The sequence below is a fragment of the Pagrus pagrus genome (assembly GCF_965226575.1).
Source record: "Pagrus pagrus genome assembly, chromosome: 12".
In the NCBI taxonomy this organism is placed as follows: Eukaryota; Metazoa; Chordata; class Actinopteri; order Spariformes; family Sparidae; genus Pagrus; species Pagrus pagrus.
In genome coordinates this window covers 10071809-10098403 of record NC_140196.1, presented here as the reverse complement: position 1 = coordinate 10098403, position 26595 = coordinate 10071809, and the positions used below count along the sequence as shown (strand labels likewise).

The 26595-nt window shown below is 41.3% G+C and overlaps 2 protein-coding genes across 12 annotated transcripts in view; both read right to left on the bottom strand.

Moving 5' to 3' along the window:
• The window catches only part of LOC311267160 (5'-AMP-activated protein kinase subunit gamma-2-like), a 30028-nt gene extending 20238 nt beyond the window's left edge, over window positions 1-9790 (bottom strand). For both annotated transcript variants that reach the window (XR_014623801.1, XM_084370043.1), the window contains exons 1-3: window positions 9418-9790; window positions 6863-6928; window positions 3055-3310 (exon numbers count right to left, since the gene is read on the bottom strand). Coding sequence is in view for 1 of the 2 variants with exons in the window: in XM_084370043.1 (XP_084226169.1) it covers window positions 3055-3310; window positions 6863-6928; window positions 9418-9495 (400 nt within the window). In the remaining variant the exon portion in view is untranslated. The remainder of the gene's footprint in view (window positions 1-3054; window positions 3311-6862; window positions 6929-9417) is intronic.
• A 2872-nt stretch (window positions 9791-12662) lies between these two features.
• The window catches only part of kmt2cb (lysine (K)-specific methyltransferase 2Cb), a 70779-nt gene continuing 56846 nt past the window's right edge, over window positions 12663-26595 (bottom strand). For 9 of the 10 annotated variants that reach the window (XM_084369542.1, XM_084369550.1, XM_084369549.1 and 6 more), the window contains 19 exons: window positions 26357-26589; window positions 23461-25128; window positions 23016-23207; window positions 21339-21503; window positions 21115-21244; window positions 20798-20945; window positions 20492-20676; window positions 20237-20373; window positions 19703-19985; window positions 19123-19262; window positions 18451-18561; window positions 17223-18339; window positions 17002-17138; window positions 16752-16894; window positions 16439-16613; window positions 16216-16332; window positions 16053-16126; window positions 14605-14713; window positions 12663-14505 (listed from right to left, as the gene is read on the bottom strand). In XM_084369542.1, coding sequence (XP_084225668.1) covers window positions 14413-14505; window positions 14605-14713; window positions 16053-16126; window positions 16216-16332; window positions 16439-16613; window positions 16752-16894; window positions 17002-17138; window positions 17223-18339; window positions 18451-18561; window positions 19123-19262; window positions 19703-19985; window positions 20237-20373; window positions 20492-20676; window positions 20798-20945; window positions 21115-21244; window positions 21339-21503; window positions 23016-23207; window positions 23461-25128; window positions 26357-26589 — 5357 coding nt within the window. In that variant the 3' untranslated portion in view covers window positions 12663-14412. The remainder of the gene's footprint in view (window positions 14506-14604; window positions 14714-16052; window positions 16127-16215; window positions 16333-16438; window positions 16614-16751; window positions 16895-17001; window positions 17139-17222; window positions 18340-18450; window positions 18562-19122; window positions 19263-19702; window positions 19986-20236; window positions 20374-20491; window positions 20677-20797; window positions 20946-21114; window positions 21245-21338; window positions 21504-23015; window positions 23208-23460; window positions 25129-26356; window positions 26590-26595) is intronic. The other variant, XM_084369545.1, reaches the window with a different exon arrangement.

Genomic DNA, 26595 nt, shown 5'->3' with positions numbered 1-26595 from the left:
ATATAGATACAAATGTGAGAAAACAACTCAAACATTGAGCAAATGATACAAAATCTTAAGTCTGGAACACAAAAAATCTAAAAAATGTTTACTAAAATGTAAAAAAATAAATAAATACTGATACTGATAATGTAGAGGTTGTTAAATCACCAGCTTGTTCAACACTAGTTAGACAACTAAGTCAAGACAAGACTTTGCCTTCAGCACACCCTTGTGGTGAAAGTGAGGTGTCTACAAAAACATCCCACTAATAAAAATAGAAAAGATGGTGTCCCCATTCAGTCTCTGTATGATACTCCTTTATGGGCATACTTTGTTGATATTATCATTGGCCACCGTTCATGTAAAGCCACATCATTAGCACAGAGAGGATGTAACGTCTCAAACCACATCGGACTCAGAAGGCTGCAGCAGATTCGTGTGTTTTCATGTGTTTCACTTTGGTAACCATCAATAACAACTTCCAGAGGAAACTGAGCATGCAGACTCTTGAGGTCTGGCCCTAACAGAACTTTATTCCACCAGCCAGTGCCAAACTGACCCTCCGCGAGGAAACAGAAGAATGGGTGTATGTGCGAGCCAAAAACATATGACTCATCTTTGTGCCGTTTGATGCTGCTTCCAGCAGGGCTGTTTCCATGTAAAACAGGCTGGTTTTTGTTATGTAATAATCAACCGCTTAACTACATGGAGACATGAGAGCTGAAAATCTGCCCGTGTCTGTTCTTTATAAAACAAGGCCTTGTTCTGACTAGACTTTCCACTATTTTGTGGACAGCACGATTACCATTATGCCATTAAGGAGTCTAATGTTGACATGGAAAATGTACTATGGCTGGACCTCCACCTGTTGGTAGGACTGTCATGATCATTAACTTTTAGTTGGAGATTAATTGTCATATTTTTGCCTGTAAAGAAAAACTGTACAAGACAGATATGACATGAAATAAGAACTTAAAGGGTAATTTCACCCAAAATGAAAATTCAGTCATTATCTACGCACCCTCATGTCGATGAAAATTCTGATGTTTTGTAGTCCAAAAAACATTTCTGGAGCTTTACGGAAAAACAGTGTTGCAGCATTCTCCGAAACAACTGAAGTAGATGGTGGCTTCTTTTATAGCGTGAAAAAAACAACCCCCCCATAAACAACATCGGCTATCCAGGCCTCTGGAATCCCTGAGCTCCTAACTCGATTTGAAAAGATGTTATTTGCACCCTGGAAATCTTCACTGTAGCACCAAGGCTAAAAGCTTTAGTGTGCACCCCGTTTGAAGTGGGTGCATGAGCTCAACCGTGTGTCGAGGGTGTAAATATTGTCTTTTGAAATCAATTTCGGATCTCAGGGCTTCTGGACACTTGGATTAGGCCAGCTGAGCTGTGTGGAACCATTTTATGTTTTTTTTTTTTAAAGGCCACAGTGACTTCAGTTGTTCAGGATTATGCTGCAACACTGGTTTGTTGTGAACCTCCAGAAATGTTTTGTGGACTACAAAACTTCATCTGACTCTCCATCGGTATGAGGACGAGTAGATAATGACTGAAATGTCATTTTTGGCCGAACTTATCCTTTAATTACACAAAGCGTATCATATAAACTACTGGCGGGTAACAGTGATCAAAATAAACATGTTCTCTAGTCAAAACTGGCCTTGTCCTTGTTGGATGTGGGACAAAACATTGATGCGGGAATACATCGTGTCACTTCCACTTCTGATATCTTATCAATACACTGGCGCCAAACATCTATATTTTTATGAAAACCTGCAGGCTAAACAGATTTCTCTGCTGATTTGACTTGCCGAACTCACGACGATATAATTGCCTGTGGTGGTGCTTGTCAGATGAATGAGGGTAAAGGGAACGGAAGTTACCTTACTTGTGGTGGAGAAGAAGAAACTCACAGACGAAAAAAATGGCAGGCAGTGCGGAGTTGAAAAGACTTTAATGAAGCTGAGTTGTCTCCTTCCTTTAAACATGTTAACTCCAGAGCTGTTTTGCCCTCCGTCCGTTTATGGCTATTGAATACTGGAATAATGGCACGCGTGGATATGAACAGGTTGAAGTCAGTGTGTTTGTGTTAAAGAGGACTTTTTTGAAAAATCATTGTTATTGTGGTCAACGTATTGTTATAATATCATATCTTGGGTTACTCTGCGATTCCCTGCGGCCAAAGAAAATCAAGTATTGTGTGTTTTCATCCACTACCATTACTGTAGGTGAATATTAGAAGTTAAGCGCCTCCAGATAAACAGTTGGTGGTGCTTATTCTCCACTCACGTTCCATTAAACTACAGTATAGCAGAAGAACGGGGTGCAACTAGATGACGTCTTTTCAAATAGCGACAATCAAACAACCTCAAACTGTGGAAAACAATATGGAAACAGTGATGGATATATGAAAGGTGATTGGAAGTGATTACGCAAAATGACTGTGGTCGGCTTAAATATCTATGGTCAGGCGATTATGTAATAATAGAGACGGGCCTACCTGTAGCATGCCAAACCTGTAAGTTAATCTGATAAACAAGTTTTGAGATGCACTGCCTCATGCTAGGAATTTGGGGCTAAAAAAAACAAAGTCAATCAATTTATTTTCCTTGGGAAAGTTGCTGACATCGAGATTAGAACAGAACCTCATCCGTGATCGCCTATCTGACAAGGCTCATGATCGAGTTGGCTCACAGGACGGCACAAAGCAAGCTGTGGATATTTTTTTTTTATCATTGGGAAATCAAGACTTCTACTTCCTCGTACTCCTGTTTTTATAACTTACAAAATGCTGCCTGACATGTTTTTATGTCAGCTCTCTCACAAGCAAAAGATTAGATCAGATAGACTCAGATTCATGTATGTGGCTTTGTGTTGCACATACTGTGCAGCAGGAAACCCAAACAATCTTAAAGATAACATACTTTCATCGATTGTTTCTTACTTCCTTTAAAATCGTCTTGCACCTGGATCTTTTGCACAACATAGCAACAGTAACAGATGACATACTATATTTCACAGCCTTCCTTGGGCAGTCAGTGCAATGCTAGCTTTTTGACTCACCTCTCCTGGTCCTGGAGAAGATTTTCATGCTTGTAGGTGAGGAGTTGGATGAGGAGCGGAAGATACCAGTGAAGCTTAGGCGACGCGGGGACTTGGGTGGGGAGTTCTGGTGAGAGGGATAGGGGAAGATAGTTTTGGGTGAACCTGAGCTCGTCTTTAGTTGCACGGGAGCAGACAGAGGACACTGGGGCTGAAGAGCCGGGCTCCTCGCAGGCAATCCTTTGACGGGGCTGGCTGAACGGGTGCAGCGTTCTCCCTGAGAGAAAATAAGGAGGCAGTTTTATTTTCATGCACTTCTGTAAATGTTGGATTTATACTTAGTGAGACAGTGCTGTCAAAAAGTCTGTACATAACAAGATCCAAACCAAAGTGCCATACTGAACGGGCAAACAGAGAGAAGAGATTTATTGTGAAATGATGGCCGCTGATTGCAACCTTTAGTGTGAGTTTACAATTTCGGTTACTTCTTCTTTTTCACATACAGTATGAAACACTGTTTTGTTTTGTTAGCTACATTGGCATCAACACTTAATGGCATCTCATAAAAATGCAGTATGATAATGCGAGACTCATGGGCAAAGTGCAGTGAAGCAAATGTTTTGTCATGATCCAGCTTGTAAACAAGGGAATACAAGTTACTGAAATACCAACAATGTGATATAATGTGTGACAGAAACATCTAACTTTGTACGAGACTTTCTTTGCAACTTCAATGTTCATGCTTCATTCACAATGTTTAGCGACTGAAGTGATTTTAAAAAACATTCAGTCTTTCTCTGTATCCCTCTAAGACATAATGTCATGCTGCACGGTGCATTCACAGGGCATCATGTGGCATCACACTCAATACAAGAACTATCAGGTTAACATCAGACAATCGGCACTTCTTTCCAACAGGCCTCCAGACTGCGACCATTTAGTCGCATTTTTTCGGAGACAGCACAACTAAATTTTGTGACTAGGAGCACGAGTTCGACTTGCAATTATGCCCCCTGTTTTTGTTTTGTGTTTTAAAAACTATTATTGTATAACATGTGAAAACACCAGGAGGGAGTGAGAGTGTATGTGTGGGCATAAGTTACTTATGTTGGGGGAGATAAATAAGTGTACACATGGACAGGGACTCGCCTTCCTTTCTGGGACAAAACTCAGGCTCCCATAATGTAAATCATAACATTTTAGTGTGAAGACTTGGGTTAAGGTTAGGGTAAGGTCGACCGCACACTTTTAACATGAAACATATGTAGAGCACAACAACAGCCTGAGGCATAAAGTGTGCAGGAACAAAGGGACGGATGGAATTGCAGCATCTCTGCCAGCAGCATTTTGAAGGCAGGAATCTACTAATGAGTGTGCAGAACAGGCTGAAAAGACAGCGGTGTGAAGGAAGAGCTGCCATTCACTAAATTCAGGGTTCACATTGTATTGTTAGTCTCACATAGCACAGCTCTGTGGAGAAAGGTCTGGCTGCACCAATTCTTTAATCCAAATATTGGGGAAAAACTTTATGGCTTGTTTGTATTTCTTTAAACCAATCATAATCGTGTTTGGACAGCACTAAACCCAGGATGCAGCGACAAGGTTAGGGTTAGAGGAACTTGACATTTTCAGTTCAAAAAGCGCAGATTGCTAGCTCGTACGCTGCTGCTGTTGTTGTTTCCCATATCAGAGGGGATTTTGAAAACAGTCACAAACGAATAGTAGACGGGAGGGCAACGCCACCTGAAATAAGCACCCAATGTCGGGCTTAAACCAACAGTGTACACGTGGTGAGTCAATCTATTGAACTGTTTAAAGAGAACCGAGTGCAAGTGAATCCATTGTATTTCAAGGACACAGCATGTGACCAGTTCATTGGAGTTATGGCATTGTCACTGAAAAGGAAGACAAGTGAAGAGATAAAGGACTTTTATCTGTCTTTCTTGACTGACGGCGGCATTGAAGCATCAACCAAAGAATGTGGTTGTCCATGCAGAGAGCCTCTGGTATGTTAATGACAGAATAAGCCTATGAAACATGTGTTTTCATCAGACAAAGAAGACACATTTGGTATTTGTCACCACATTTTAAGCTTAATACACCCACATACCTTATGTCTGCATTTGTAAGTTTTTAATTCGGTGTCTATGTTTAAAAAGGCAGTTTAACATAATTATTTTTTCTATTAAAATATTTAATCAGTAATGCAATTAAATGCACAGTAAGTAATATCTGCCAAAACAAAACAAAACAAATCAAAACAAAAAAGACATTAGTAGACTTCAGGCAAAGGCTAACTAGCTAGCAAAAAGCCCCCGCCAAGGGCTGACTAGCTGCGGGACACACCGCAGCAACTATGGCTACAGGGACTTAAACTACCACCACTGCTGATGAATTATCCATGTGACTTCAAAAATTAGGTGACATTTTTAAGTTTTATTCCCTTTTCATTACGTTACGGTAGCCAACTTCCTTCCTCACTCTATGACTCCCCAGGAAATTATAGCAACAGGCAACGTTACCTTGAATAAAATTTGGATTTCTATGGTTTGAACATTGCTGGAAACAATTGAATAATGTAAGCACACAACTCTAATATCTTTAAGATGTAAAAAATATGAATATGTCGCATTGCATGTCGATTAGGGTGTGAAAAGGTTCGTCTGGAGCCCTGTTGAACAATAATGATAAAAATTTTAATTATGACTTTGTGTGTTTATAAGTCTGTCTTTGCAAGGTCAATATCATGTAAACAGACTGAGAAATCCTTCTCTATTCGCAGTGCAGATACCAAAACAAAACATAAGAGACGGCAGCCAATCTAGCTGGAGACAGAGAGAGCCTCCTCCCACCACCGACTGCTGCCTGCTCTGGATGTGCCAACAACAAATCTTTTAACCATTTGTGGGCTCTGATACAGCGAAGCATTATGATCTCCAGCTCGGAGGTTGTATTTACAGAAAACAATAAAATGTAACAGGAGTGTTTTGGTAACATTGTTGGTCGTTTAAAGCCTGCATAATAACCAGTCTCATCAAAACAGAAAAGCTGCATAATGACATGAAGTGGAAGAGGAGCCACCACTCCTGCATGGGAAAGAAAATGCACTGATTATAACACTTGAGGCTCAATCACTGTATTTGTAACAATTCAAATAGAAAAGGGGAAGAAGTGTTGTTTTGTCCGGTCTCTTCAGCGAGGCTTCAGGGTGGTGTTTGCTTAAGGCTGGCCCTGCTCCATACGCACATTTCTGTCTAAACCAATCCTGTGACAAATCTGAGGGAACGAGAGCACACACCCATCTTTTCTGTTTGCCAACAACTCTGTCATTGTGTAAGAGCTTGTTACGGCAAGTGAATAGCCATCAGGGTTTTGTCTGGATATAAATCAGCTCTTTCAAAACACAAGAGAATGCAGGTTTTATTATCAGCACTGCAGGAACATTACTGATGCAAAACTGATATATGTGTTCTGGTGCATGTGAGGTAATGATCAATGATCACTCCTGTTCAAATCAATTAGAGCAGACAGTAGGAAGAGGCCGCTTTCTTTTAGAAAAATCAATTTCCTGTATGCGATCCTGCTATGCCTGGACACAGTGGGCGTAATGTTACTGTAAGCCAGTGAGGGTTGGCAGAATAGGAGAGGCGGCCTTGAGTAATATTTTGCTCTCCCGAATCCACGTCTAAATATTCAAAGCCAAACAAACAAGAGCCAAAGAGACAAGATAAATCATGTGCTGGAAAGAGCAAGCTTGAGAAAACAAACAATTGGCAAGCACATGAAAAATCATGACACCAAAATCATTAAATGAAAATAATCTCTGTACCGTCTGAGCGCCACTTTTGGTCGAGCCACCCGTCTCCACTTGTGAGGAAGTGAACGCACCAAAGTCCTGCAAAGAACAGAGATCTGAGAGTCAAGGATAAAGCTAACCTTCAGGAAATAGAGTAGAAAAAACAAAATGACATGTCATGACAGGTAACAAGAATGCCTTTGTAGGCACTACATGTTGCTCTAACCATTTTTAAAACTTAATGGACATTGTAGTTCTTCATTGCTTGGAGTAAAAGTGAAAACAAAGAACATTTTTAAGGTTAAACATGTCACTCAAAAAGAAGAAAAACATGTTTTACTACCACGGAAACCTTTGCAAGCAAATGCAACACATAGCACACTCCTCCGTATCAAGGGTTGGGTTTTACATTCCACTTTTGGGAGATGATGCCATGCATGCTTCAGCAGAAAGTCAGCTTAATTAAACAGACCGTATGATGTGACCATGCAAACCTGTTTGGATATATTTCACACAACTGTATTAATGTTTCCGCCTCAGTTCATGAAGTGGTGGAAAGCTCCAACACACAGAGCTAGAGAGCTGACCGCAAAAACAGTGTTGTATCAGCAAGCTTACTTCCTATTAGGGAAGTGTTTTTTTTCCAAAACTCAAATGACACCTTGGACTGCATTTTTCTTACAAAGTTTTCCAACAAAATCGGACAAATTATTGACTATTTTAACAGAATCTCAACCAGGACCACAGATTGTGTCCAATCTGTTCACGAATAAGATTCATTAGGAGGATCTGATGGATGCCATCCAAAAAATTACATGCCTGTTAGCAACAGTAACGTGACTGTTATCACACTTCACTAAAAAACTAATTAGCTGTCACCAAAGTTCACTTTGTTTTGATCCTGAAGAACAGATTGTTCATTAAAGCTTTAAAGTCAACAGTGGCAGTATTCAGTCCACAAGTGTGTATAGCAGGGGTCGAGAGATGTGGATTTTTCAGGGCTGATACCGATTATTAGAAATCAAGACGACTGAAAACTGATATTTGGGACCGATATTCATTTGCAGTAAAAATTGAAGTCTGAAGTCTTTAATCTCAAGTACTGTTCCTAAGTACAATTTTGAGGTACTTCACTTGGGTGCTTTGATTTTCTGCTACTTTATACTTCCTCTCTACAACATTCATTTGATATATTTAGTTAACATAACAGTTACTTTACAGATTCAGATTATTCAGTGTTTATAGGCTATTCATTTTGACGTGTTATCAAGCAAAAATTGTTGTGGGCGGGACATTGCGTGAGAGGACGTTGCATCTGAGCCAAACAGCCCATTTTGAAATTAGTTTATTTTATCTGCAATCTGACAGAAAAATCACTGATGCTGATAATTGGGGCAAAATACTGAATACTGGCCCGATAATATAGGTGAGAGTGTAATCCTAGGCCCGTGGAGCAAAGACAAACACAATCCCAGGCACTGATTGCGCAGATTGATGAACAGAGGCGACTGTGAATCAGGCCGGGCCACTGAATACAAGTTAAGTAAACGAAAGTCCCCGGTGTAGTAACCATTATGAATCATCGCTTGCTGGTTTGGAGCAGGTTGCTTTCACTGAAATGTGACCTGTTTTTCCTCACTGTACTTAAAGGGGCAGTATGTAGTTTTGGAGAAGAAATTTACAATGTTAATGAGGTAATAATACAAACTCAGAAATATTTATTTTTTCAATAACTGAATAAAGAAGCTGTCCCCTGAGGAAAATAAGGTCCCCAGAACACTGTTTGAAGCTAGAAAAGTGGCAGGGTCCGCCAAATATAAACAAAGTAAAACTGCATGAAATGGTGTTGTCCGTTAAGCTCAGTTTATTTTTTCAGTCATGAAATCAAAGAGTTTGTTTATTTAGGCATGACAAGTCAGTCAATGAAGATTTTAAAATGTCTTCCCCCGAAAACTACATAGTACACCTTTAAACCCACAGGCTACATTAGTTTGTAGCTGCGATGATTAGTCGATTTACTGATTAGCTGAGCAAGCAAAAATTAATCAGCGACAATTGTGTGAATGATTGGCTGCTTTCCTCTGTTTAATACCACTGTCATCTGGTTATCTTATCCCATATCTGTTGGCTGTGTGGTGGGCATTTTTCACTATTGTCTGACAGAGCAATCATCTGCTCTGATTGATCAATAATGAAATTATCTCTAGTGACAGCCCTACATAGCAGGGGAGTTGGCTGCAGTGACATCACATTAAACGGTTACAGCCAGACATCCTATTGAACGTGTTTGAGGTAGTCTAAAATGTATTTATAACAGTGCAAAACAGCCGACTGTCCGTAGACAAACTCTACATGGACCTATGAAGACATAAATAACGTGTATTTTGTGGCGGACGACTGACGAAGTGAGAGGTCGTGATACAGACAGCTGTCACTCACGCGCGCTACGTCAACCAAAATGGCTAATAACGGCTGAAAGTTCGAGCGCTAATTTAACGAGAACTTCCACAAAAAACGCCCAAATTCATTTAAAAAAAAATTATTTTTCACAGCAGGAAGCCAAATTAGTTGATACTTCACCGACTCACTGGCATGTTAATCCGCAGACTTCTCCTCTTCTTCTTCTTTGAGCTCTCCTTGCTGGACTCCATCACCGTGCTTCCCATTTTCTTTTGTTTTTCTGTCGTCAAAGCCCCAAAAAAAAATAACGAAAAAGAAAAGAAAGGAGCGTGTTCGTTAGCAAACTGCTCTATGGCGACTGCAGACCATCAACAACCGCCTCCACCTTCACCTCTGCTGTCCAGTCTGCTTACTACGACAACACTGAGGCGCTGCCTCATCCACCAGGAAGTAGGCTCGGCTGTGAAAAGAGGCAGGGCACGCATCTTCAAATTAGACTCAACGCCGACTGTTTACAGGTGTTATGTCGCAGACCGCGCCCCCGCGAAATGTGTGTCCCCCGGCCGTGTGTTCGTCTTCGCTAGCGCCGGAGCGAAAAAAAGAAAACAACATAGCTCCGTCGTGTTTATGGACCGCACAGTCCAGTAATCTGACCGCTGTTTCTTTAAAAACGAGAGCGTTAATTCAACCGCAAGCTAATGTGTTACATAAGGAAGCGGGACTGTGAATCTACCGCGTTTATGTGTCATTTATTTTCCCTCCCAAAATCTGAAAAGGCAAAATGGAGGGCACACAGCCAGGAAGACATGTTTCTGAAGGGGAAGCTAATTACGACACAACACCGGTGAGTGTCACATGTGTACAGATGCTTCACCAACAGATGTCAGTACGACTCAGATTTTAACTGGCCTGAATGAAATGCAAATTGGACCGACTGTAAACAAATTGGCCAAGGAAATGATAATGATAATGATATAATAACCCAATCATATAATTACCTAACAGCTCTTGTTAGACCACAGATTAAGTAGCAGGAGGATGGATATAAAACAAAAAAAAACATTAAAAGTATACAATTAACTATTATATAAAATTACATTTGCTGTTGTTCTACTTGATCACTATCTAAAATTGACAGTTTTCATTTAAGAGAAGAAGCAGTGTCTTAAAATCACTTTTTGAAATCCAGGAGTCTGCAACATCGAACGATTAATCGATTAGTTGTCAACTATAAAATGAATCGTCCACCACATTATTTCTGATAATTGGTTAATCACTGTGGTTTACTGTATAAGAAGGCTGATTCCAGACTCTTCTTTCTGGTTTCTTTACTCCTCTGTGACAGTAAACTGAATATCTTTGGGTTTTGGTAAAAACAATACATTTGAGGATGTCATCTTGGTCTTGATCAACCAAGTTTTTTTTTTTTTTTGTTGTTATTTTACCATTTTCGGAAATTATATAGACCAAAGAACTAATCGAAAAAATTAATCACCATCAAAAATAATCCTTAGTTGCGATCCTAAGATCCAAAGTGCAAGAATACTAAAATTTGGCACATGTGACCAATTCTTCATGTTATTTGCATGAATAACTTCCTCCAATATAAAGATTATGAGAAAGATATTGATATTGAATTCTCAGTTGATGGAAACATGACAAATATGTCAGATAGCCTATTATGTCTATACAAGTTTGAATTACATTCAAAAGTTATTCCAGCATTGTTATTGTAGAAAAATCACCCCGATGTTGCTCTGTGTTCAATCTACACAATGGCCACTTATTCATATTGAGGAAGCTAAGGACAGCCACTTTTTATGTCAGATGGTCAATTCTCACAAAAGGTGAGCTCACTTGAATCAGCCTTAACGTCAAATGTGACAATGAAACAGAATGATGTTGCTCAAGGGCAGCATCACAAGTGGGCCGAGAACAGAACCTTGAGGAACTCCACAGTTTACCTCAGAAGGAGAAGAGGTGGGAGTGCCGAAGATAACTGTCATTAGAGTTATTCTTTTTGAAAACCCACTCCAGGCTGAAATGAGGACAGATGGGGCCCACTGAAGATTGTGATGTCTTTTGAAAGTAAGAGTTGTGAAATATCTCTTTCTAGAATTTTTGCATCACGCTTTTAAAGTGTGGCTAATAAACTTAAACTTAAGCATTGGTCTTACATGGTCGTATGTGCTGTAGGTCCGTTCTGCAATGGACATTTACCTAGTACCGTTAAGGACAGTACCCATCAGGTACAGTGTACATAGTAGTCTCTATGTTGATGTAATCATAGTGTTTGCCTCAAAACTTATCAGTACTAGTCTACTGAAATGTTATCCAACATCAGGTTTCCTATGCATTAAGTTGGTGGTAATTTAATTAACCACACATGTATTAATATGCACCATGTAAGCATAATCTTAACGGAAAATTATTGTTTTCCTAAAAGCCTCTACTCGTTGCTCAAAGTGCATGTAAGATGTTAGAAACTTTATGTCCTACCATTGCAGCATCAAGAGGTATCTGCAATCTGCAGGCAGCAGTCAAACCTGCAGTGAGACTCCCTGGAGAGTTTCAGGGATGCTTGATAAACAAACAGGTCAAGCACACAGAGCACGCACACAAAATTCAGTTAAGTTATACCAAAAATGATCACATATCTTTGTACCTAGCAGTCAGGAGCCTCTGTGGAGACTGGAGATGAATCAAGATGATTCAAGAGATACAAATGAAAAAAGTCTCATCAAAATCAGCCTCATTGGAGTTTAAATTCTTTAAATGAAACAATCTCAGCAGGGAAAATGGCTTCCCTGTTCACAACTCAAAATCACATTGAGGCCATAGTCTATGAGTAAGTAGATAACAGGTAGAAAGCTTCGTTTAAAAAGGAGGATAGGGCTGAAATGATTAGATGATTAGCTGATCAGTTCAGTCAAAGAAATGGCAAATGGCAATCAATTTATCTTTTTTTTTTTTTTTAAAGACAAAATGCCCAAACTTGATCGGTTCCAGCTCCTCGAAAGTGAATATTTTCAGATTCTCTCAGTCTTCTACGATAATAAACTTCAGATTTCTGAGTTTTTAACGGAGAAAACGCAGTCTAGAAATGTCAGTTTGAGCGCAGACATTTCATATACCCACATTTTCATAGAAAATAATTATTGGTTGCAGCCCATAAAAGGTTGGGAGCCACTGATGTATTTGCCTGCATACTTGCCAATAAAGTGCCTCTGTTGAAGATACAGACCTTTCTTAGGTAAGTAACTCATATCGTTAGTTACTCTGCTAATCTTTGCTCAGCTTCTTTTTCAAAGTCAAAGATCAGTGGGTCATGCAACAATATTTTATCATCTGTTGCTAGGGAAATTGAAGATTTGTTATGGCTTAATGTCTTCATATTTAACAAAGAATTATTGATATCACATACACGAGTGGCTAACATGTAAAATAGTTTATTTTTGTAAATGTTTCTAAATTCAATTCCACAAACTCCAAACCTCATACTCTGTACACTTCAAAAGGCATTTTCCAAAAAAAAAAAAGAGGAAAATAAAATAAAAACAAAATGAAAGAAAACAAAATCTGACTACACGACCAAGAAAATGTAGCACAAACACACTGGCAGGATGATGTAATATCATACAAGAGAAGAAAAATATCCAAGAAACAATTTTGTTACAACCATTCATTGAGAAAATATATACAATTGAGTCTTCGGAAAGTTAAAAAAATACATGCCATATACATTACAAGTTCTAAGACTGTCTCCAAAATTTTACAGTCAACTTGAAATTGTGCACGCAAAAACTCTTCCGTTTCTAAGCATGTGTGACTTGTGAAGTGTCAGTATAAGAAATATTTCTGATTAAGGAGAATGCCATCTCTATCCAAAAAGGTAGAACAACCTACAGTTCCAAGAAAAATGAGTCCCCCGTACGATTCTGTCACACACTGGCTCGTCTAACTCACAACATCATTAGACGTTTGCACCTTATTTTAAAAGCAATGTAAAAACGAAAACAGGTAAATACATGTCGGTGTTTCCTACTCGTGTTAAAAAGTTAAAAAGTTGTTTTTGGGTTTCAAAACCTAATTCACAGTTCTTTAAAATCAAACCTGATTAACAGCAAACAGATCACACATGATCTCTTACTATTTGAAGAGTCTTTTTTTTAATTCTGTAACTGATAGCTCGTTACGTTAGTCAACAAAAATATTTCTTTTTTGAGTGGTCAAAGTATGTGTAAGTCACAAAAACACTACGCTACAATACCTTACTTTTAATACAACAAAAATACTTTGTGAATTATTGTGGTTATATTACAAATTCTGTACAGAATAATCATAATATATACTCTCAAACTGAAATAACGTCCATCTTAAATAAATTTCAATGACAAACAGAACAAAAACGATTTAAAAACACCCAAACATCAAGAAGGTTAAGGTAGTATTTGGTCGGTTATTCCTATAGTTTTCTTTATGTACATTTATACAAAAGTAACAGCATGTCTTCCTCAATCTTCAAAAACAATAGCAATCTAGCCTTCTTTAACTCAATCTCATCATTTTGAGAATAAAATTCATTCACTCAGTAATAAATACAAAACCTCTCGAATTCCACACAAATCACATGACAGAGACCTATGATAAAACTGACTCATGGAATCAAGTATTTTAAAAGTTTTCGTGTGTGTGTATGTGTGTTTTTTTGTTTGTTTTCTTTTTTTTAGTGCAAGTTAATATTCCCTTCGCAGTATTCATTGCTGTACATTCCTCATTCAGTGATGTCTACATTTAGTCATACGGTATACATTAACAGTATGAAACAAAAGGGCCTGCCCTTAGTAAGCAATAAGGCCGCACCCTGCACAGTGCTTTCTCATTCGCTGGTGGATTCCGCACCCCATGTACACCAAACGCACAGATACATACAGACAGACAGACAGAGGCGTCTCATACAACAGAGCCTCCCACATATGGCACAAGTCACATCCTGCTACTGTGTTCCCTTCCTCCACCCGTTTGTTTTCCTTGATCTTGATGAACCAACATGTAAATTAATTTATCTCTCCAAAGGGTTCAGGCCTTCTGCTCATTCATAAAATGACTTTAGTGTGAAGCCCGCAGAGATCACAGCATCCACACTCTATAGCAAGGAATGCATTTAGATTTGTCGTTTCTCCTCAGTTAAGCCACTTCCTGCATTCGGGAGCGCCGCAGTGGCAGGCGATCTTGTGCTGACTGGCCACAGTGTCAAACTGGTAGTCGAAACACAGCTGGAAAACAGGGAGGGAAACGTCAGTTTCTGAGCAGCACACCAGCACTTTTAACACTTGTGCACAAGTAAGAGATCTCATCAAAGAACAGATATCTACCTCCTCTCCTTTGTCAATTCTGCGAATGCAGCTGATGATGATTTTGTAACCTCTTTCAAATGTGACCACCTCAGCAACACAATTCGGGGCACAAGAGTGGTTGATATATCTGAAAAACAAAACAAAAATGAAAAGAGTTATTTCATATCACACAACATGCTACACACGACCACAGAGTTGTAAATATTATCACAGTTTCTGATGTTTTGTTTTTTTTCTTAATGTGAAATTTATGTCGTTTTTACTTCAAATCCAGATTCTTTAAGAGGCAGTTTAAATCCAAATATGCTTGCAATTAATGGGTGCGGGATCAGCGCCAGGCTCGGAGGAAAGGACACTGGCATAGAAGAATGAATGGGGCGCCATTTTGGAAAACAGTATCCTTCTGTTTTTTTATATATACGAACAAGGGCTGATGGGGATTTTTTCAGCCAATTCCTGCAACCAATAATTAGCTTATCATGGCCGATACTGATAACCTGTAGTTTTGGACTGTGTAGATGCTGTGCTTGGTAAGTCAGTGAAAGCAATTTAGCTTTGGAATATGGGCTCTATTTTCATCATCGACCAATAGTTGACAATATAAAATTCTGATTATTGTGCATCCCTATGAAAAGTAGCACTAGATCTGATTGCAAATGGTCACTCTAATTGACCGTCTTAAAGCTGTCCACTTGATTGGATCGGATCACTTAGGACGGATGGTATCACCAAATGTGAAAAGCCTCATTCTGAGCTGCAGGACAAAGACTTTATCCCACACATCAATAACATATTATCACAATTCGAACCATTAGTACCAGTATACAGTAAACGTCATTGAAGTAACAACAGCTGTGTTTAAATGTTGCTTCAATGTTAAATGTTTGTGTGCAGGCGAACACACTCGCTCCACAGTGTGAAACTAGGAAGGAAGTGAAGCAACAGAAAGTTTGTGTTTAAGCCGAGTCAGCAGCTTTCATTGAAGTGAATGGATTGTCATGTTTAAAAACCCAATCCTTTCTTCTATACATGTTTTGCCAAAACATAAAAAACAAACCGCCCTCGTCTTTTATTTTATCTTAACAAAAAAACAAAAAAGACTGACGCATGTAGCAGTTATAAAAAAACCAATGCTGGTCAATTGTCAATAACCACAAACAAGCCACCCACACAAGTATGCAGGGTCTTTGGTGCTGTGTTGGGAGACTGTTACAATGGCAAATCAGATGCAGAGCCACAGTATGTTCTGCTTTTAAGACTACATGTTTCCTACTTGCTAAAAAGGTAGTAAAACTGTATGTGAAACTGAATGGCATTGTTCAGATGCTTCTACAACCTGCATGATTTAGATTTAAAATGCAGTGTTAAAATTCACATCTTACTAAGAACAAAACATTTAATAAAGAAAGCACAGTTATTTCTGTGTTCTCATTAAATGTCAAACAACCAGTGGAATCTCACAGTACCTTGCAAGCCCTCCAGTTCGACTGGCATCAACAACATGTTCGCTGTCGATGCGGAACATGAACACTGCTCGGTTCTGTAGGGAGGAGAGGAAAATGGACTCACGTTTTGTTTTTAGACAAAAAAGGATTTCCAAATCAAACAGTATCAAAAACAGATGTTTACCTGAGTTCTATAGCTCTTCTCCTTCCTGGTGGCAACCTCATTTCGGAGGATGGTTCCATTGTACTCAATCACCATAGTTTGTTTTTCCATGTCTCTGGCAGCAAACAGCCCCAGGCCCTGTGAATACATTACACATGTTGGTATTCATTATGTCCACAGGAAACAGAATCTAAGAGTGTCAGCCTCACTCAGAAATAAATCAAATAACTATGTTAACACTGACCTGGATGCGGGAGCGGGCCAGGTAGACGTTGGCTCTCCACTCACTCTTCATCCAGCGGTACTGAGAGGACCTGGGGTGCACTACTGGAGGCTTGCTATGGGCGGTGCCACCTTCTCCTTGGGCTACATTCTGGTTAGACCTGGCACTGCTGCTGGATACAGCCTGTGGGTGTGGCCTTTATGTTGAGAGAGAAGGAATGAAAATAATTAAAATATTAAAAACGATCCAAATAAATAATGAATAATTAATGTGTTTTGCTTTGAGAGAACATGCGCCCACAAAGATAATTAATGTCAGCTTCTCTCAAAGTTACCTTATCACCAGTGAAGTGTAAGGAGAGATGGTTCTTGGCTGGGCGCGGGCACTGCCGGCTGGATTGAACACGAGAGGCAACTCCACAAGAGGGTTGCGTCCATAACGGAATGAGTACCTGTCACAAGCCTCAACTCCTGGGAGCTAGAATAAATCAGCACAAGATAGGTTATATCACACAGCCTCTACAGGATGTCATCTCCACATTTGTTCAGTACTTTAACTTGAGTTAAGTTAAAGCAGCTACAAACCGATTCACTGATCTTTGCGACTGCAGGGACTGTGAGTCCGAACAAGTCCTCTCCTTTCAGGTAAACGGGGAAGAGTTTCAGAGTGCTTGATTCGCTTCTTTTCTCCGCGACAGGACCCAGAACCTTATCCCATACTCCTGATTACAGTGAGATAAGCACACACAATGATTAAACTCTGAAAAGCCTGAAACACAACAATAATATTTCTCTAAAGAACAAACCTTTAGGAGAGGTGTCAGTCAGAACCAGGTCTTGGTAGCCCTGCTCGATGACTCTGATGGCAAACTCTGGCAGTCCCTCTCGCTCCTCAACAGAGCAGATGTAGCGGCAACGGCGGTTACCATGGCGCATGCTCCAGTAAATGCGGCAAGCCTCGTAGCCAACTGGAAAGATGGCTGTTGGGGAATGGAAGGCTGCCATTTGCTGAGGGGTTAGTTGGCCCATTGCATGTGACACCAGGCTGCCAACTCGAAAGGTGTAGCCTAACTCAGGCTGCCGTACAGCGGTGGCAATCTGACGCACTTCATCTCTCTGGACGTAGACACGTCGGAAGACGGCAAAGCAACGCAGCTCATGCTCCAGTGCTTGTCCAGCTGTTCCCCTGGGCCTGTGGGCATGACAAAGCATGGTCTTGTCCTTGAAGAAGGTGCAGTGAGCTTGCAGAGCACAGGTGAAATGGTAGACATTGGTGCAGCGTAGGCGGTGGCAGCCGCTGGTAGCTCCAGTCTGCTGGCAGAAGGCACAGCGAACCGTTTGGCCACGACGCAGTGCGAGCTCCACGTTGATGAGGGCGCCAGCCTGCGTCTCATAAACCTCAGTCGACCACAGGGCGCAGTTTAGGTGAACCCATACGTCAAGATCTAGATTAAGAAGCCTAGCAGGGCCATCAGTGATTCCATCTCCAAACTGGTGGCAGAAACAGCATCGCCTCAGGTCTCGGAGTAAAGCAGGAGGGCGCAGGGAGGCTCCGAGTTTCTTCAGAAGCTCATCGATCTTATCCTCATCTGGGAGTTGGGAATTCCCTCTAGGCACCACCACCTGGACAGTCCACTTCCTCCAGCGGAGACCTTTCTGTCGCTTCCCCTGGTGCCAGCCGTCATGAGACCTTGGCCGGGCCTTCAGCTTCACTGTCACCTTGATGGCATCAGACTTGGTCTCCGACTTGGATGTCTCGCCTGCTGTGGGGAAGGGGATAGGAGGAGTCGAGGGGGGAGACTGCTTGGGCTGAAGCTGGGCCAGACAATGCACATCCAGCGACGACATGTTGTTACTGTACTGGTGAAGAGTTTTCGAAAGGTTCTCTGTTTGCTCGGAGATGGGGAGAAGGGACACTGATTCCTAAAAAGAAGAGATGAGATCCATGATGTCAGATAAAAACTAAACATCATATTAACTGCATGTTATTCAGGCTCACAGTGGTGTTTCTATGTTTGTTACAGTAGTACAGACCTTCGTTTCTGTGGTTGATCTGGATTGCAGCGGTGATGAACAGTAGAGAAGGAAGCAGCTGTGACTGCAGAAGACCAGGTCTTCTTCAGATTTCAAACGGCCTTCAGATTCCTAATGAGAGACATCAGTAGTTTTAACAGGCTGAATACGGAATGAGGTGTTAAATCAAAGCCTGACCAATGTGAACTGCTTAAGCTCAACTGACATTAAAAGAATCTATAAAATAAACATCAAAAACATACAATATTTAAATAACCAAAATACTCTAGACTGGAGTCATAGGGTATGCTGTTTAACCCACTAATTGATCCGAAATGGATTTAACTCCAGCAGGCAGGATTTACATAATCAGAAGATATATGCAGTATTACTGTGCTGCTGCTGTGTGTGTATAGATGTGTACAGCCTTCAGGCTGAAAGTAGATAATATATCCTCTAAAGTAAGTCTGGGCATCCAGTCATGACTCATCTAGTCCTCCCACGGGGAAATCAATGATAAAATGATCCATAGTTGTTTGGCAGAGAGGACTTTTCATGAACTATCTGTATATTTAAAGCCTGCTGTACTTTATTAGCATCAGAATCACACTTTAAGCATCCAAGTTGGCCTACCTACTTAAATACATAAAGTAGCAGCAGGGTAAAATATATGAAGCCTAATTAATTCTGTACCTTCATGTGGGCGGGGAGATCTTTGATGGATTTCTGCACTCCATTTCCCAGAACCACCACCTTACAGTGGCAGCACCAGTGAGGTTTACATCCAGGGCTGGCAGGGGTCTTCTGGTCATGCCCTCGAGCTAGAGCTGCGCCTGCAGAAACAGACAAAATGTTTTGTTTTTTTCAATGATTTCAAAATGCATTCTCTGATGGTAGACCTACAAGGATATGATGCTTGACTTCATATGTTAGCTTGTAAAATAAAGCATTTCAAAGGTCCGATTCAAAACCTGGGCCGCTGAGGCGAGGACATAAGCCCTACCAACTTAGCTACTTAGCTTAGCTGCCCTGAGCTCCAGAATAGTAATGATATGCAGGACAAAATGGCAGTTTGTAAATTAAGAAAGTTAATAAAGGTAATTGTTCCTAAGAATAAACAGCAGCATATTGTGAATGTGTTGCTGCTTTGTGCTTTTTCACAAGAAGTCATTATGCTTAGTTTACATCAGAAATGACATTTCAATTACAGGCTGTATTACAGTAATTGGGGGAGTCAGAGATGCTCTCATTTAATTTAGTTTTAGTCTCTCACCTGGGCTGTTGGGATGGAAACGGAAATGATGTGCATGCTGCTGTTGCATCGTCCCCTGTGCTCCACCGGGCCTTATCATCTGCCCCGGGCGTCCGTGAAGCCCGCCGTTGTCTCCTTGTCCGTGGAAGAGCATGGGAGGCCGAGGCTCCATGCCGTGGGGGCCCATCCTGGGACCACTGAGCATTGATTGGGGCCCCCTGTCTGGGGTGCTGCTGACCTCGTAGCTACTGGGGATCTTCACGCACAGTAGGTCTGAAATGGCTGCCACTACACCCGTGATGTTCTGAGAACAAAGAAACATTGATTAGGTCTTGGATTGAAGCTGTCCATGATTTTTGATCAAAGACTGGATTTTTGGCATGTTGTCTGGCCTTTTTTTAAAATGCTTTTTTGATGGTATATTTGGTGTTTTTCTGGTGTTTTTTTGGTAGTTATTATTTCATCCTTCACTAACTGCCCAGATGTCGGCCATGTTTTACTCAGTGTTATGGACTTGGTCTATGTGGAAACAACATTAAATTAAAGTATTCCTACCTCTGCTGCAGCTGGTCTCAGTGTGATAGCTACAGACACCAGCCCTTGTTTGGAATCATTAGACATGGGGCCAAAGGGGGAGCTGAAGAACATCGAAGAAGGCTCCGTTTTGATATCCTGCAGTTTGATTTGTGAACCTAGAGAATGAAAAAAAAGAGGACATTCATAAAAATGTGCTGCACAGTTAAGGCATGCCGGATCATGTTTAAATTGCATACACAAAAACATGATTATGTTGGAGTTGTGTTTGTTTACCTTTCCCGTCAGGAGGAGGGAGCATGGGGAGGACAGGGGACAGACAGGGGGATGGTGGCTCTTCCTTCACCAGAGACAGGTCTGGGTAGCGACTGATCTCCATGCCGACAACGCTCTCAGGTGATGAGGATGGAACAAAACTGTCAGGTGTGTCCCTGTCCTTGCAAGGCTCTTGTCCTCTATTACTGGAGAAAGAGAAAGAGACCTCAGTCAAGACTGTGCAGCCCAATTGATTTTCATAACATTGTCACATGAATAATCAACGCAAACAAACGTTATGATGTCACACAGTTATTTATCGGTTACCTGAGCTCCTCTTGGTTGTTGTGAGGAGGGGTGGGGAGGGAGGCTGGAACATCCACAGTTTTGGGTCCCTGTGCAATGGCCCGGGCTAGTAGATCTTCCTCTGTCCTAAATGGGACATGTAGCGGCTTTGGGACCAGTCCTTTGGACACTGCAGAGAACAGAAGCACAATGTCAATATGAATGTACATACTAATTGCCTGCATGTAGCGATGGAAATACTTCATATCTGATTTCTGTAATTTACCTGAACCCATTTCCTGATTACAGTAGTGTGAGGGAGAAATGTGACATTAAGGTACATCATCATGAATGCTTACCCATGGCAGCAGCTTTGCTGGCCAGCTCTTCTGTCGTGGCAAATCCATTGATCATTTTCTGTCGGTTCACAGGTGGTGGAGTGGGAGGAAGAGATGCCGGTGGTGTTGGCGGATTACTCAGGTTACTCTGCTGTAAAAATCACAACAAATACACTGTCAGCACATCATGCTGCAGACACACAATGTTTATCCTGTTCCAACTGAGTGAGGTAAGCAGATCTCACCTTGTAGGCCAGTTGGGAGTAATAGTCAGAGACTCCATCAAGTGAAGCGCTGCCAAAGGCACCAGACAGGAGGTTCTCTCCATTGAGCTGGCCGCTGCCATAGGGAGAGAAATGGGCAAAGTTGACCCCAATCAGTGGCTCCATGAGGGGCAGCAGGGAGAGCTGCTGTCAGGAGAGAAAAAAAGGGACCAGGGGAAGGGACAGGAGTGAAATCAGTTCAGTTCAATCAATGTTACTGCAGTGGACGTTTGAGCACAAACCATCTGCAGAGAAACAGAATCTTAACGATACAATAAATTTGTATAAAATAAATAACAAAGATGAACAAAAACAACAAGACATAACATAGACTACACTATATCTATGTCAACCTAGCATACTTAGCATCGTTAACCAATTTATTTATTAGTTGTCGATTATAAAAAGAATCGCCAACTACTTTGATAATTGAGGAATTGGTTTGAGTAATTTTTATTAAGGCAAACTTCTCTGATTCATGCTTCTTAAATGTGAATATTTTCTGCTTTTTTCCTCCTCCATTATAACAGTAAATGAATATCTATATTTGAGGATGTCATCTGTGGGTTTGGGAAACGATGATCAACACTCGACACCAAACAACTAATCAACTAATCAAGAAAGTAATTGACGTTTAATTGACATTGAAAATAATAATTTTTAGGTTACTCTGAAGAATGTGTCATGACTGCCTTGTTTGAATGCAGCAATTTTTTTTGTAACCCTCTCTCCGTTTAGTTTTCATGTTTTAATAAAAATCACAGATAAAACAGACAAAGGAAAACATTTTCAAAAAAGACCTGACTTGAGTAGGTGGTCGGCATTCATAAAGGAATTCCCCACCAGAGAAGCCGAGAAATGAATAATGCAGGCATGTTCATCTTTTTATAAGAATGTAGGTGCACTCATTTTAAATTTTTCCTTAATCAAAAAAACCTGTTATTAAAAAATCTTTCAACATCACCATGGCAACTCAAGGAATAACACTCATTGTGGATTTGGTATGTCGGGTTACATCATCATTACATAGTTCTTTCATCTATAAAATTGCCCAGTAAAAGTAACCTCAAATAGCTTGTTCTGCCTCAATAGCTATCCGAGAATGTGGCCTTGAGTTAGAGTGAACACTGGAAGAATAAAGTCTAATCTCTACCTCGCTGCAGACTGCAGAGCAAGGCAGGAAAATGGGGGCAGAAAGGCACACAGTCACAGCCATGATTTCTCTACCCAAATTAATTTTATACTTGTGAGAAACTAGCATGCAACAGTACATGCTCATTATTTCTGCTATGATGATGAAATGGTATTGTACTGCATCTCTAATGAGCGAGGCAGCTACATAAAGTTGAAATCAATGAGAGACTTGCAATATAATCATGAATCCTCTTCCATTGTCCTGAATAATAACAGCTTCTAATACCTGTGTGTGCAACTGTCATCTAACTAGGACCTAATTACAGTAATATGCTTATGAAATGTGAAATAAGTGTCTCTGCATGTGGTGGAAACAATCTTCTATTCTGGCAGTAATGAATACTTTAAAATTCTGAATAAAGGATTCAGATTTCAGGCTATAATTTACATTCCGAAAGACATGAAATAGTGCAGCTCCAACCAATTCATAACGAGCAGGTTATAAGGTGGTGAAATCAATCTTACCTGTTTGATTTGGGTCATTACAGTGTCAGGGCCAGAGTGCATCAGCTGTCTCTCATCCCCCTCCTTCTTTCTCTTCTTGTAGCGAGAGGCGGGTTTGTCTCCTCCTTTCGGAGCCCTCTTGTTCCTCCCTTTCTTCTTCTCCTGTTCAGGGAGCAGAGGTCCGGGGAAGTCTGGGGTGCCATCCGAGTATGCCTGGAAATGAGAACAAGATTGTGTTGCATAAAAAGGCATGATTTGACTTCAAATTACTTGAACAGCATTATGGCTTCAAGTTAGATGTTTTCAAACACACAACTATGACTCATGTTTCAAAAACTGACAGCTATGACTCATACCAATTTAACTATGACGCGCCTCTCATCTGAATCACTTAGTCTGTCTATGACTCACTATGTTGGTCAGCCCCTCAGTGCTCTAACTGTGTGACTAACACAAAAACACTGACCCCATTGCTGTCCATTGAGCACTGCCTCAGCAGGGATTTGCAGTCCGCGGGATCCTCCTCCTCTGAGCGCATACTCTCCTCTGACCTCTGTTGGGAAAATCCAGGTGGAGGTGTGCTCTTGTTCTTTAGAAGGTGCTTCAGTAGTTCATTGCCAGCCTCCCCCTTGTTTGGACTTTGCCCTGCAGGGAAGGGAGACACGCTCCCTTTATTACCCTCTTCCTTCACAGAGCTCATATCAGAGCCAATGTGCCCTTCTCGTGGCCCATGACACTCGCTGACATCAGTCTGCTCCAGCTTTATGTTGTTCAGGATCCTGTCATGTTCCTGAGCCTGGGCTCTTGCTGTGTCTGATGAGAGACCAGGTTGCCCAGATTGGCCCCCAGAAAGCTGCCTCTCCAGCTCTGAGTGACTGGGGGTGGAAGATCCCAGTAAGGGGGACCTTGACAAGTCCTGGTCACCAAAGAGATGGGTGTTTCTGGTTGGAGTTGAGGAGGTGTCAGAGACACATGGTGTGAGAGGTGCTGTAAGGTCTGAGTGTGGAGTTGAAGGAGTCTTGACTGAATCTGCATCGTCATCTTTCTTCTTTTTGCGGTTCCTCTTCTTTTTTCCTTTCTCGTCTGGGATGATGTTGGAGTAGAGCTGGATTAAAGACTGACCTGAGCCCGGAAAGTTAGACGGTAGAGGTGTGGCTCCATCACCTCCGAATGGTGGACCCTCACCTGGCATTTGAAGCATCATTCCTGGTCCACTGAATTGACGAGGTCGGGGTTGACACTGGGGAAAGTTATGGCCTTGTAGGGAAAGATTGTCAGGCCCAAAACCAGGCCCCATGTCACGGGGCATCATTCCATTGCCCATCATGGCCCTCCTTTCACCTTGCATGAACGTCCCCGGTGGTGAGCCCATACCAGGCTGCATGCCCTGCTGCTGTGGGAACACTGGTCCAAGTTGTTGCTGTTGTTGCAGAGGAGGCCTCTGAGGCTGCATGAAGTCCTGCGGCAGCTCCGCGTTGAAAAATGGCATCTGAGCGAGTGGAGCCATGTTCCCGTCTGGCCCCATCATCCCTTGCTGCTCCATCTCCATACGGTGTTTCAGGGCTCTCTGTCGTTCAACCTCCTGCATGAGCTGCACCCTCTGTCTCTCCTGCTGCTCCCGAAGCCTCTCCCTCCTCTCCCGCTCCTGGAAGCCTTCACTGAATGGATTGTTGTCATCAAACTTCACACCACCTGCCTGCATGGGTTTTACACCACCTGGTGGAGCTGGTGGTGCCTGCGGATCCACAGGCATTTGTGAGTGTTGAGGTATGTTAGCCATTGGCATCTGATGAGGTTGGCCTGGATTTCCTACAGGTACCTGCGGGGGCATCATGGGTGGCATTCCGGGTCCGCTCATGGGCATGGGAGCACCAGGATGCCAGCCAGGTGGTGGGTTGGGAATACACGGAGGAGCGTTTGGCTGGCCAGGATGAAGTGGCATCTGCATCATGGGGTTCATAGGAGGTTGGACCATTGGTGGTCCACCTGGTACCATTGGTGGTCCACTGGGCACCATGCCAGCAGGACCTGGCATTGGGTGCATGCCAGGCATTATGGGTGTCATGTTGTTTTGTTGCTGTTTCACTCGGTACTCCTCTATAAGCTCAGCATGCTCCTTCTGCTGCTTGCGGATCTGAAACAAAACACAAGACATATTCATTAAAAAAAAAGGTGAATGAGGATCTCTGTGAAAATTACAAAGAAGTTAAGTGTTGCCTGCAAGTCGTTTTTATCACATTTACAAGACAAAATTATGGAGGACACTGGTTTACCCAAGGGAGAAAATGAGTTATTTTACTTTCAAACAGTAACTAAAAGAATTGAAGATCTAATGAATTTAACTTTAAAGTCAGAGTGAGAAAGCACAGTCAACCAAGTGTTTCTTTTTTTGTTTTCTTTTAGCTGTGCTTCTTTAGGGAGTCAAACCAGGTTGACAGGTGCAGTGCACACACAAGCCGGTATGTTTTGACTTTTTCAGTTTGTTCAGATATTGTTTATCATTTCTCCTCAGAAAGAAAATGGCTAAATGTATACATTCAAAGCATACCCTCTCTTAGTGTTCATGAAAATACTGATTTATATTTAATTTTTACTATAGTCTTTCTGCTGTTCTCTGCTACTAGCCCAGAGTATTTTAACCCCTCAATGTTGTGTCAGTTTTTCTCCATGGTAGAAGTATTGTAGTATCATGACAACACTACTTTAAATCTACAGTATCTGTTAGATCAATTAGCCTAATTAATTAATATTAGTGCATCATATTACTATTTTTGAACTGCATTATGATTCAATATTAGTGGAATTAATTAGTTTTCCATCATAAATTTTCATTTTCACAGAATAAAAATCCTGATTTGTTGATGTACATAACAAACTGACATGTTTTCTTACATCTGGAGATCTCTGCATCATGTCAATACTTCATTATTATGCTGTCTCGTCACACATTTTTCATTTATGAAAACTTGCAGTTTCTTGCGAGTTGGATATCTTCCTTGATCAAAATGTGATTTAGATAATATTTTGATTAATTGTGCAGCCCTAATTAATATCTGATGCAAATTATGTCTGCTATAAAGTAAAAATACAGGCAAAGGCAGCTTCTTTTCTGCCCGTAAAAAGAAATGATGTCGCTCCTAGTAGTAAAAAATAATTGAAGGTAATTAAAATGATGAACAGACGTTATGTCTTTTTGGTAAATGCTGATCAAGTTTTTATTAATTTCAGCACCATAAACTGTCCTTAACATGTTCCAAAACCTGCTAACTGGACCAATGAAAGGACAATGCTTATGGCAGCCAGTGCGCAGAAGAGGGCTGAGACAGAATTAAGTGGCAGAGCTTGTCAGGCCGAACATTTACCTGCTCCAGTTGTTTCTGCACTACACCCTGCTGCTCCGTGACATGTTTGAGCTGCTCAGCGTCCTCCTCGGGGAACTCTCTCCCTGCCTTCTTAGCTGTTCTCTGTTTGGCAGACAGGGCTTTCTTAGACTTCCTGTGAGCTCCAATCTTCTCTTCCAGAAACTTCTGCTGCATTTGAAGTAGTTGCTGAGTCTCCTGGAGCCACTCCTCATACTGAGCCCTCTGAGCATTGTCTGAAA